The sequence below is a fragment of the Sparus aurata genome, chromosome 22 (genome assembly GCF_900880675.1).
Source record: "Sparus aurata chromosome 22, fSpaAur1.1, whole genome shotgun sequence".
Lineage (NCBI taxonomy): Eukaryota > Metazoa > Chordata > Actinopteri > Spariformes > Sparidae > Sparus > Sparus aurata.
Window position 1 is genome coordinate 7,309,945 of NC_044208.1, and position 13,430 is coordinate 7,323,374.

At 40.9% G+C, this 13,430-nt stretch overlaps 1 protein-coding gene across 4 annotated transcripts in view; it reads left to right on the top strand.

The window, feature by feature from the left end:
* Window positions 1–13,430, top strand: part of filip1b (filamin A interacting protein 1b) — a 46,352-nt gene that overhangs the window by 17,582 nt on the left and 15,340 nt on the right. For all 4 annotated transcript variants that reach the window (XM_030405271.1, XM_030405269.1, XM_030405267.1 and 1 more), the window contains exons 2-4: window positions 5,979–6,252; window positions 10,116–10,289; window positions 11,744–11,922. In XM_030405271.1, the coding sequence (XP_030261131.1) occupies window positions 5,986–6,252; window positions 10,116–10,289; window positions 11,744–11,922 (620 nt within the window). In that variant the 5' untranslated portion in view covers window positions 5,979–5,985. The remainder of the gene's footprint in view (window positions 1–5,978; window positions 6,253–10,115; window positions 10,290–11,743; window positions 11,923–13,430) is intronic.

Below are 13,430 nucleotides of genomic sequence, written 5' to 3' on the forward strand. Positions count from 1 at the left end.
TCTACATACATTTGTCCCATAGAAGTTTGACGTGCGGATGGAAACCTCTTTTTTTTTTCGTCAGGTTGCGATGGTGGCCAGAAATCACAATGTAAACAAGTCTTTTAAAGCCTCAAAATACATGTACACGTCGAGTTGGTCAGTGCATGCTTACAGCCCTTTTATCAAAAGCTTAGATAGTGAACTACATTATAATCATGGGTCGGTCGTGTCCTTGGACACGAGAACATTACACTTGCGATTCCAAAACCATGGGCATGGGGCCAAGTGCTGCTACAAGAGCCTCCACTCTTCTGGTTTAAGATGCTGGAACCTGGTTGCTGGGATTTGCTTTAGCGAGGTCAAACACTGGTGTTGGGTGATAAGATCTGGCGCACAGACAGTTTTGAAGTTCATGGAGTTGAGGTCAGGTGGCTGCACACCAGTCAAGCTCTTTTTATACCAAACTGGGAAACATCAATGACGTACACACATAGTCCAGCTCTCCTCATCTTCCTGGAGTCCTGCACCGTGTCCGATCTGAAAACAAACTGCAATCGAGTGCAGCAGCTTGATCTGGGATGTTGTGGTGGAGACAGATCTTTTTAAAGGTTTGGGCACAACAATCTCTAATTTCCTGTGGTTTGGCCAGCTGATCCCATTTGACCATTTCATATCCCTGCAACCCGACACCAGCCTTAAATTTAAGCTGGATCAGTGTTGCTTTGAGATAACAAAACATTAAAGGAACTGTTGGTTTTCTCAAGTACCTCCGTTTCCAAGACGTCATGTAGGTCTTCGGGTGTGTTTGCACCAGCAGAGTGGACTGTTAGTGATGTCCAAACCCTCAAAGTGGAAGCTGTCATCAGTGCTTGACTGTTCTTCTTCATCACGGCGTAACGCTGATAAGGTCACTCTGTGAAATGACTCAGAGCTCCTCTCTTGTGAAGGTAAACTGTTTACACAGATCCGTTTGCGTGTCTGGGACTCAGTGCAACATCGTGTTGGCATGTGGAGACCTGGTTCAAATGCAACCTGAAAAAACACTTTAACGTAACACTTGGCAACCTGGAAGAAAGCTGGAAGAAAGCTGTCTCTTTTTACAGACTGTGTACTCACTTTTTGACTTGCAGAAAGATGGTGGCCTTTAAAGGATCACTTACACCTTAATTATGTCATTTCAAAAACTGTCTCTCAGACTAAAAAAAACATTTGTTAAACACAACATTTAATCTTCTGGACAAAAGCTCAAGTTCTCTATTTCTTTAGCTAAATGATCTGAATACTTCCTCCGTCACTGCTGTGTGTTTCTTCAGCAGTGTATTGTTTTAAAAGCAATTTCACATTATAAAGTGAACAGTTTATTTGTCATAACAAGTTTGACCTTATTTTCACATTTTTGCGTAATGCAAACTTGTCACATTATATCAAATAATGTCTTCATGTCTTACGTTATAACTTGGCGACATAATATCTTATCATGTGAAGATAACTAGTTATAATGTTAAATATTGATGTTATAACATAGAGTTGTGTTATATATGAACAAGGAAATGTTTCATGTTATAACGTGATAACTTATTGTTCTTTTTATTATTATTTTTTTAATTTAACCAGGAAAGACTCATTGAGATTAGAAAACTCTTTTACAAGAGTGTCCTGGCCAAGACATGCAGCAGCACAATCATACATACACGCAAACACAAGTTGGACACAAACATTAAAGACACTTAGCATCCAAAACAGCCACATTTAGAGGTCAGCTACAGTAATAAAAGCCTCAGGCAAAACATCTACAACCAGATGTTTCTGCCTCCAGATCGTCCAATTTCCCCTTAAAAATGTTCAATGAGACCAACTCATTTAGTTTTCTGTAACATGTTCCAGGCAGAGGGAGCAGCAAACCTAAATGCTTTCTTTCCCAGTTCAGTTCTGACTTTTGGGACAGACAGCAAGAACAAATCCTGAGACCGAAGATTGTACGTCCCAGCATTACTTCGGTTAAATCAAATCAAATCAATTTTATTTATATAGCCCAAAATCACAATCACATTGCCTCAGTGGGCTTTACAATCTGTACAGTGAACAACATCCTCTGTCCTTAGACCCTCGATTCGAGTGAGGAAAAACTTCACATGTTGATGGAAAAAAAAAACCTTTTAACAGGGTAAAAAAAACAATGGAAGAAACCTCAGGAAGAGCCACAGAGGAGGGATCCCTCTTCCAGGACGGACAGACATGCAATAGATGTTGTGTGTACAGAAAAGAGCAACAATTCACAGTTTACAGGTACATCGACAGAAGATCTGATACAAGTTATGCAATGTTAGTGGAACCAGGAGATGACCGAGCAGGACGAGGCATCACCAAGTGGAGCCCGAGCCAGACGACCTCCTGTCCACCATGTTGACCTGGAAGAGGGCAGGCCACACAAGATAATTAGTAATAGACAGAGAGAGGCATCAAGATTTACAGAAATAAAGATATGAGGAGATAGTGAAGCAGAGGAGAGCAATGATCCAGGAGAGCCCGGGGTGTGACGATCCAGATCAGTCAGTATTTCAAGGCAGCAGGAGCCCGGAAATGGTGGATGGTCCCAGGGGCCCGTGGTCCATCAGAAGGGAGCCTGAAAGAAAGAGGGGAGGAGGAGGAAGAGAAGTAGGAGAGAGAAGAGGAGGGGAGGAGAAAGCTATAGAGAGTGACACAGCTTGCAGCTTGTGGGAACAGAAAACAAAAACAAAGGTTAGAGAAATGCAGTATTTATCAGAATAAACAGATTGTTTTCTTGTCGGCAGCACAGTGTAACTCTAGTAGTATAGGAACTCATTGAGACTGACACCGACCCACTGAAGAAGCTTACAGTTGATATCAGGGCTAATTAAAGGCTAAATCGAAGAAGTGAGTGAGGTTAATGTAGGACAAAAGGTAAGAAGGAAGAAAACCCTAAGATTGCCTTGTAAATGAGAATATGCAGGTGTCTCAGTCTGCGTATTGATAAGGAGGACCATCCAAACCCGCTCATACAGTGTACAGTGATGAGTAAGCGCTTTAAAACCAGTGATGAACCTCAGAGCTCCATGATACAGTGTCAAGAGCATGCAAGCTTTGAGACGAGGCTTGCATATATACAACATCACTGTAGTCCAGAACCGACATAAAAGTGGCAGCAACCAGTCTCTTTTTTGAGTTAAAAGAAAGGCAGGATTTGATCCTAAAATGAAAACCCAGTTTCAGCTTCAATCTTTTTACCAGCTGCTGAATATGATTTGCGAAAGAGAGGTATTCATCAATAAATATACCAAGATATCTGTAGTTGGAAACACACTCAATCTTCGAACCCTGAGAAGAGAGGATGGAGGGCAGATTTTGTGGTTTGGATTTTGTATTAGAGAACAGCATGACTTTAGTTTTGTCAGCATTTAAAACAAGTTTTAAATCATACAAATGTTCTTGAACCGTGTTAAATGCAAGTTGTAACTGGGGGTGGGAGTGGGTGCTGAACTGTTGAGTACAGTATCATCAGCATAAAGTTCTAACATGAATTGTTTAACATTTTAACTAGACATCTTTACATTATAACAAGATATCATCTTGTTACGGTAAATTATTACTAAACAAATAATGTATTTTAACATAACTTAAATTGTTATGTTGTAAAATATTTCACCTTATAACCTGATAACTTTATGATGTGAGGCTATCTTTCATAAAGTTGTCATATAAAATGTTTCCTGTTGTAACATGAAAACATTACTCTAACATAACAACATAACATCTTGTCATAATGTGAAATGTTTTATATCATAACATTTAGTCACCATAACATGTAATGCTTCGTTCTATAACGCAGTTAAAGCGTAAAAAATTTCAACCTGAAATGTTTAATTTATTTATAAGGGGACGATGTGCAATTAAAACATAAACGTGACCATTTCATGCAATGTAAATTTAAGATCTAATATCTTGTTAAAATGTAAAAGCAACTTGTTATAATGATAAACCTTCTGCATGATGATGTGAAAGTGATCCATTTTTCTTTTTTTTGCCATGGAAACAATAAGCTTCTGTGTATATCTGAGTGTATTAGCCAGTATAAAAGCTCCTGGACAGCTCAGAGTCCAGACCCTCGTCTAGACCCTCTCAGAGCCCAAACCTCCAGCTGCCGGTCCAGGCTTGTCTTGGCTTTAGCGTTTCCCACCAGTTCTCCCAGTGACTCTTCCAGTTCACCGATCCCACCGTCAGAAAGTAGACCGTCGTGTGATTTTGACACGTGGCAGATTTTGGCATCTCCCCTGAAACAACTATTAATAACAGGCAGCAGGAGCGTGGTTGCTACCACTTCACTGCCAGGATTCTCTGTGGCTGAGTCACGGCCTGCTTTCATCCAGACCTGCAGCCTCGGCGAACTTTGGCCTCATTCAGATCCAATAGCCCAGAACCTGTTCCTTTGTCAGGACCCCCCCCTCCCCCCCCGCAAACACACACACACACGGACACACACACCTCCATCCCATATCAGCCTGCCCAGCTGTCGATTTCATCATCGCTTGTTTGTGTTCCAAGGCATCTACAAATTCAATTAAGCGAAAGTATGAAGTAGTGACAACTGTCTGACTGACTTCGTGTCAGTCAGTGTGTTGACTTGTACTGAGTACATTTTCATTCTCACCCTGACTGGAAGCACATCATCAAACAATGCCTCTTAAAATGTGGTCTTGTGACATTTGTTTTTATAGGAAATCCCCCATGATATGATGCTAATCCTCCTGTAATACCACTAGTCTTTCCTGCTTCTTTGCATTTCTACTGCATAACATTTTGGAGCCAAATATTGTTCTTTTTACCTCCACAACATACATTTTAAGTCACTGGTTACCTTGATGGTTATTTCAAAATATAAATCAACCTGTACATTCTATATGTTATTACACATTAGGCTAAGTTACTCAGCAGTATATAAAGTTATAGAAGTTAGCTCCACTTCTAGCTGGTAATGGTATTTTGGTACATTTTGATGCTGATACGTTAGTGTTTTTTCACTGTGGAGTTACTACTGTTACTGAAGTAAAAGATCTGAATACGTCTTCCACCAGTGGTTTGTGAAAGACTGTGGTTCCGGTAGCTGATAAAAAGTAAATTGTAGGTCTTTAACGGGACATAATCTCCAGTCCAGTCTATTGGACTGGGCTTAAAGGTTTGAAGAAATATATTTAATTGGAGTTTAACACCCAAGAACCTGCTTCATCACGCTTGTGGGAATGTTTTATGAGCGAACAAGTCGCCAGCTCATCAGACTCTGAATCTCTTTACTTCTGCTGAAACACTGATTGGTGCACAAACAGCACAACCATTGCCCAGACAGCAAAACGAACAGAGCTCTCGTGTGAAATAACCCCGACTTTGGTGGTAGATTTTGTGAATCCAGCCTTTAAGGAAAGCCTCGGCCTGCTATACTGAATCATGCTGGTGCCTTTGTGCATTCTACCTACGAGGCGCTTCTCTGTTTTACATAACCGCAGCTCATGTTCCAGATTCAGGCTGTTATTTCTTTAGATTTACCTTCCAGGAATCTCTTGGTTCAGCATAATTTGACGAAAAACATCTCGCAGAACTTTGATAGGTAAGGAAGGTAATCCATCATGTCTAACATTTCATCGGCTTCATTTTCTTGTCAAGGTCCCGCTGTCATCACTCGCGCTTTCGTGGAAGGCTTTAGGAACAGTCAGAATATGAGGCCGAGCTGCCAAAAAGTATTGGAAAATCAAGCGTATAGGAGAAAATGATAAGAAGATATGGAAGCTGTGGGAAGGATAATGAATAATTTGGTTGTTTCCTACATTAAGAATGTGGCTCAGGACTGCTCAAAACTCTCCACCAGTGAGTTTCCTGAAATAATCTCAAACCAGTGGCTGGCTGGGATGGGGGAAAATAATCTGAATTGTGTTTTTCCAGGACCACTGTTCAATTCTTTGGCATCCATTTTGTGTCCACACACACAGGTGAAAAATGCGATCCAGGAGCTGCACCGTGGAGGGTCCAGATGACGGACACATCCAGCCCGCTAAAGGCTTCATCAAGCAGGAGGAGGAGAACACACCGGAGCTCACAAAGAGGAAGATGAAGGTCCCGCGAGAGGATAAAGACGGGAGGACGGTGGTGTCCGGGTCAGCGAAGAAGCCTCAGAAACCAGCAGAGAGCAGGAAGGCGCCGCTGCCCGATCTGTCCAAGAAGGACCTGTTCCACCTGCTGGGAGTCATGGAGGGAGAAGTGCAGGTACGGACCAGAGTTCACTTCACAGGAATAGCAACCACACTGATGTTCAGACACAGTCAGAGATTAGCTGGTGAACAAAGTAGAGAATATAGAGGCTAAAGAGTCAGATATTCCTCTCCAGCCTAGTCACCCAAATACACTGTTGCCAATATACATTCTGCAAACCCCTTAGATATATAAAATGTGTACATTTCATATGTACCATATTAAAATTCCTACAAAATGTGTCATGAAGCGGGGACCAAGCCAAACAACTGGATATTTTTAATGAGCCGTCGGGATATTTTCGAGCCATGTTTGAGGAGACGGAACCAGGTATTTTAAACCAAAACGTGATGTTTTCCTAACCCTAACCAAGTGTTTGTTTTTTTTGCGTCTAATCCTAACTAGACCATAAACACAGCCTTGTCACAACATAAAATTAGAAAAATGTATCCTAAAGAAACATAAAGCTGCGGCACATCCACGGTTTGCAGAAACGTTTCTCGCCGACATTTATTCTGGCGATTGGGTTGTTTTTCTCCAGTTTTGGCGGAAAAACCTCAAAAAGGTATCAGCCAATCATGTTAGGTTCAACGTAACATGATTTCCCAGTCTGGGATCATTAAAGTAATTCTATCTATCTATTTATTCGTCATTACAAAACATGGAGTCGCATAACAGAATGAACGTTAAGCACAGAACATGTATACAGTTATTTAAAAGAGATAAATGCATAAAAACGGAGGTCATGTTTTGAATCTGCGTCGGGGGGGAATGTGAACGTCAGGGGCAAGATGGTGATGATAATGCGGTCGCCATCTTTACATTTAAGGTTTATACATCCGGGAAACTCTGTCCATCAACTCTGACGGAAAGGCAGGAACCTTAACTCTCCAACGGCCAGAAGTGAGTTTCTCAAACTTAAAGAGAGAGCTACCAGAGGCTGGCAGGGTGAATGCTGACTCACTGAACCTGATCGATAACTCAATAAACAGCTTCAGGGGTGGCTCTTGATGATGGAAGTGATGAAGGACTTCATTCAGCAGCTTGGTTAGCATGCCAGCTGACGATGAGGGGAAATGTTATTGTCTTTACCAGAAAAATCCAGGCAATCATCTTCCTCTTTGACCTTAAAGCGGCGTGATGATGTCACGGCGCCTGCAGCTCAAATAATATAAAAAAACAGAGGAGTTTGTCATGACTTTGCCGAGACGTACTTTCTCATGTTGAGCGTGTGATGGATTCCGATAATAACCTTTGCCGGTGAGGAAACAGCCCACCGGCTGCTGCTGGGTTCCAGGCTGATAATGATTTTCAAATGGAGGCACATTTATAAAGCCCTCTCCAGAGAGGCAGGATGCTGCTGCCTCACCCTCTGTTTCCATCTGTTTCCATCTGCTGGGGCGTGTGAAATATTTTCCAGTAGCGGCGGGACGGACAAATGCTTCACATGGAGGGATATTTCACACAGGAAGAGATGCTTTTGTTTGTCCTGCTTTATTTCAACCGATGACTTTCAAATGCATCAAATGTTAAGGTTTTTTTTTTTGTTAACGCTCTTATTGCCAAAAAATCCCAACAAGAAGACTCACAGTGAATGATCTACTATCAAGTACTGTATGTCTTCTCAGAGCTCCATTGTCGTCCAACAGCGAATAAAAAAACTATTAAATTCAACTTATTTTGACTCACACTCATGCTCACTACAGCACCACATGTGGATTCATCCGCTGCTGAAAATAGTCCCCCAACAAATTCACCTCTTCCACCTCGTTTGTTTGAGAGGAGCTACAGAGAATTTCTGTTGAGTTGTTTTTAAAGATTTAACTTGAGAGCCAACAGGCCTGGAGCTGAGAGACACAGACAGCAAATCAGAAAAATATTGAGAGACGGACCAACGCAGTCATGGTTTGGGTTTTTGGCCCAGTTATTTCCGGTTTTATTTTGAAGGTTCCCTTCCTGTGTTCTTGTTTTCCTGTGCTCCACCACAGCCTGATTTTCCCTCGACCTCATCTCTTGTTACTATATGATGAATTTAAGTCTAGTTATTGGTTCGATCGTTGTCAAATCATCGTCTTTATCTTTTTCGTGAGATACAGTGACAGAAAAACCCCCCAAAACATTATTAAGATTTTATTTTTTGACCCGTGTTGTGTATGAGATCACATGTATATAGATTGTGCATAAAAAACACATTTTCTCAGATGCCTGTAGATTTAGGGTCAGGATTTAGGCTTGCTGATGTTTGGTGCCTCTGTGCAGGAATGTGTGTCCCAGCCGTGTTGTATGAGAGCAGACACAGTTGGGAGTAGAAGGAGGGAAACAGCTCCCTCTGCTGGCGTTATCCTGCCTGCCACACTCAGTCATGTGATGTTGGCGATGAGGTGATGAGTTAGTATTATGGATGCACATGGGAACAGCATCACATTCCTTCAGTCAGCTGATGTCTGAGCAACACTGTGAAAATATTCACAGAGCCAGAGTCCACATTGAATACACTACAAGGAATCCAAAATAGTGTCAGGGTAAAACACCTGTGTTCTTCTGCTGACCTTTGATATGGATTTTAAAATATCTATAACTGAGGACTGAAGCCACTGGCAGCTGCTGATCTTTATTTATTTGTGTTCATGCTTTTCCAAAACAAATAAATCAAAGTGATTACATTTATTGGACAGCTTACAGTGTTTCCTCTTCCTCTTTTTATATACATTTTTTATTTTACTGGATTTTGCTTTTCGTGCTGGTATACTTTTTTGAATAGATTATTACTATTGGATTCTATTATTGCTCATTTTCAACATCTTGGTTTGTGTGTTTTTTTGTTTTTTTTAATGCTAAAGTGCTTTTGAAATAAAGTTTTATTTCAAAAGCACTGTTTGGTGTTCTTTATCTCTTCTTGTTGTTGTTCTTCCTCTTCTTCTTCTTCTACATCATCTTCTTCTTCTTCTTCTTCATCATCTCTATCTTAATCTTCATCATCATCATCGGCGGCAGCAGCAGCAGCAGCAGCAGCAGCGGCGGGCGGCAACAGCAGCAGCAGCAGCAGCAAAGCAGCAGCAACAACAGCGGCAGGGCAGCAGCGGCAGCAGCAACGAAGCAGCAGCAACAGCGGCAGCAACAACAGAGGCAGCAGCAGCAGCGGCAGCAGCAGCAAAAACAGCTGCATCAGCAGCAGCAGCAGAAGCAGCATCAGCAACAGCAGCAGCAACAGCGGCGGCAGCAGCATCGGCAGCAGCAGCAACAACAGCGTCATCATCAGCAGCAGCAGCAGCTTCATCATCAACATCTTCATCATCATCAACATCATCATCAATAACATCTTCATCATCATCATCATCATCATCAACATCTTCTTCATCATCATCGTCATCATCATCAACAACATCTTCATCATCATCATCATCATCATCATCATCATCATCAACATCATCATCAACATCTTCTTCATCGTCATCATCATCATCATCATCAACATCATCATTATCTTCTTCTTCTTCTCCTTCATATAACTTCAGTGGACAAACAACCGTCAGTATCATCAAAAGTCTCTTTTCTTCTCTTTTGGTTTTGTTTATAAGAAAGAAACTGGGCCAAACCAGACCATGGTAATACATCAGTGATAATAAATATGTAGAATATGTGATAAAGAGTTAAATAATACTAAGTAAACTAAGTAAGTCTCCCTTGTATTTCAGTTGTTGATGTGGTTTCATCAAAGGTTCACTTATTCACTGTATTCATCCTTAAAAAACATCCTCATCAACAAGATAACAAACACCACTAAACTACATTCCACACAAAACTGTTCACAACGTGGCATTAATGTTCCCCAGTTAAAGTGTTTGCGCAGCATCAAACTCTCTGTTGTGTCTCCTCAGGCCAGAGAGGACATCATCAGCCTGCTGAAGTCGGACAAAACCAGACCGGAGACTCTGGAGGCTCACTACGGCTCCTTCGTCCCCACAAAACCCCTGCAGGCCCTGCAGAGAGACAATCTGTTCACCGTCAGCAACAAAAGCACCGAGGACGTGTACGAGAAACCCATGGCCGAGGTGAGACCAGAAGAAAATACAGCAGGGTGTCAGCTGGGATTACTGACTGAAAGACTCAGTGGGGAGTCAAGAAACAAAGAATAATATCGTTTACCCTTCAACCATATCTTCAGATATTTTGGTCAAGTTGGAGCTCAATTAACAAATGTATGTGTGGTTGTTTAATATATGCTGACGTATAAAACATGCTGCATTAGTGTCATGTTTTGTGCTTGAAATTGATAAAAGTAACTAGTAGCTAAAGCTGTGAGATAAACACGATACAGTGAAAAGTACAATATTTGATCCGAGATGTAGTGGAGTAGAGGCAGGAAGTGGCATAAAATGGAAATGCTCAAGTGAGGGACGAGTACTTCAAATTAAAGTAACAAATGCGGTTTTTTTAAAGATTTTTTGTGGCATAGACACCTTTATTAGCAGTAGACAGTGAGGAAACATGGGAGAGAGAGGGGGAGGTGACATGCAGCAAAGGACCTCCGGCCAGAATCGAACCGGGGTCGGCTGCGTTTTTATGGCATGCGCTCTAACCACTCGACCACCTGCGCGCCAACAAATGCGGTTTTAACACTGTTAGAAAAACAATGCATCTAAAAAATACCAGAAGCAGCCTAGAAGTTTGAACCATACAATGTAAAGTATCTAGGACATAAAGTGCAAAAATCAAAAGAAATAAACAGATTTTTAATAAATAAAATAATATGCGATTAAATGTGCTCTTAAATAATATTGCCAAAATTGAAAATATGAATTTAATTTGTGGAATGTGACATAAATTGATATCTAGATAAATATTTACATTTAAAACAATTCATAAAATGCTAAATAAAATGGGGAATAAAAGGGGAATTAATAAAAAGGCTAATGAATACAGAAGCCAGTTAAAAACGAATGTCACATAGCCTATATATATTTATGTCACAAATGTATGTTTTATGTTATTAAATGCCTATTTGTTTTTATAATTTGTAGGGCCATATTGATTCATGTATTATTTATTTATTTTCTAATTTCTAAATTCCCTCATTGTCTTCCTCTTCTTCTTCTTCCTCTTTGACAATTACCAAAATGAGGATTAGTGTTTAAATACTTTACTGGTTAAATATACTGTACATATACTGTACAAAAAAGTAATCTAATAAATTAATAGTAAAATAAATCAAAACTTGTTCAAACTGATTTAAGAGTTCAGAGAGCAGCTAATGTAAGTGAGGAGTGAAATCAGGGCCTAAAATCATATCTTTTGTTTGGGTTTCTTGTTGAAAATATGATTATCTATGCTCAGTGAGGTCTGCAGGCTGTGGACAGTGTGAATAAAGCTCATAATTGTGTGGAGAGAGTCTCTCTGCTCATTGTTACCCCACAACATCACCCTGAGCGTGGCTAATGGCCCGGCAGATGTGGTGTCAGAGTGTGAGTTGGTCGTTGATAATGAGTGTTGACGCGTTTCCCGTCAGTTGGACCGTCTGGAGGAAAAACAGAAGGAGACGTACAGACGGATGCTGGAGCAGCTGCTGCTGGCCGAGAAATGTCACCGCCGCACCGTCATGGAGCTGGACAACGAGAAACGCAAGCACACCGACTTCATGAACAAGAGCGACGACTTCACCAACCTGCTGGAGCAGGAGAGGGAGAGGTGAGGCCACAGTCTGTGTGTGGGTGTGTGTGTTAGTGTGTGTGTGTGTTAGAGTGTGTTTCCATGCTCGCTTTGTTACCAGTCATGGGTCTCATCATTCTGGGTTTGATCACGTTGAGGATCAGGACTTGGCGTCATCTGAAACTTTTCAGTTATCGTATAAAAACTTCATTGACACTTTTTTTATTCAACAAAATAGGTTCTCGAAAGTTCAAAAGTGAGGCTGAAATGATTGTGTGTGTTTATTACTATCACGAAAAAATCCACAGCGGAAAAAAAAAATCACCACGGTAAATGTTGGCAATCTACATGTCTGCGGACAACGAATATGTTGGAACTTTATGTTTCTTCAAGGTCAATTATCAGTTTTATGTTGTGACAATGCCGTGCTTGCGCTCTGGTTAGGTTTAGGCACAAAAGACACTTGGTCAGGGTTAGGAAGACATCATGTTTTGTCCTGAAATACCTCATTCTTTCGCCACAAACACATAATTATCTCAGTGTCTCATTTAAAATATCCAGTGGTTTCATGCTTACACGTGTCGAAACATCACTTTGAGCAGCTGTTTTGTCACATGCATTAAATCTAAAGATGATATGACACGTGTTGTAGAGCTGTTGATGTGATATGTATATGTATAAAATGTACACATTGATCTTACACACGGTTTGCAGAAAAAGTCAAATGCCAGCTGGGACTGCTTACCAACATCCGACAATCCATTACTCAGGATTTTCTTCTTTTCGTTTTTCTTTTACTCTCAGCTCTCATCGCCGATTGGTTCCTGCAAAGTATAAGTAAATCTTAAGAAACGTCTGACAAATGTATATTCTCATTTAAAAAAAAAAAAAAAGGTGCCGGAGGAAAAGTTATCATTACCTTCAATCCAGAAAAAATCTAAAAGTAATTTGAGAAACAAATATTAAAACTATCTGTTTTTATATCAACAATGGATCAAACGACTGATCACCATCTGAATCTGCCGTTTCCCTCCAATCCACAGAGCAATTTAGCATTATTTTTAACTCCTAGTTTTGGTTTTACAGCCGCAACTTGACATATTTCTTTTCAGTCTTTTCATCGTCCTCATTTCCAGCTGCCTCACGAGGCTGCTTTCAGTGATAAACCCGCTGTACACCACCTGCTCGGCAGCGAACAGCAGCCCGACACAGTTAGAGCCTCGCTGGTGAACATAAGGGAGCAATTAGCAGCTAAAGAGCAAGATGTTTGTCTGAGGAGCTGGTGGAGACCAAAAACAGAGCTAAAAGGAGAATGCGCGTTGGATTTGATTGCTTAAGTCGCTGCGTATTGGCTCGTTAGGTGTTTGGCGTGTAAAGAGGCAGCTGTTTGCAAACAATATCTATGTTTTAAAGTGATGATGAGTCACATTTACAGACTGTTTCAATAGCCAGGAAAGTGAAAGAGAGGAACGTGATGAACACATTTATAAACATCAAAACTGGTGTGATGCATCTACAGCAGAGGTGGACGCAAGATGCCAATCTGA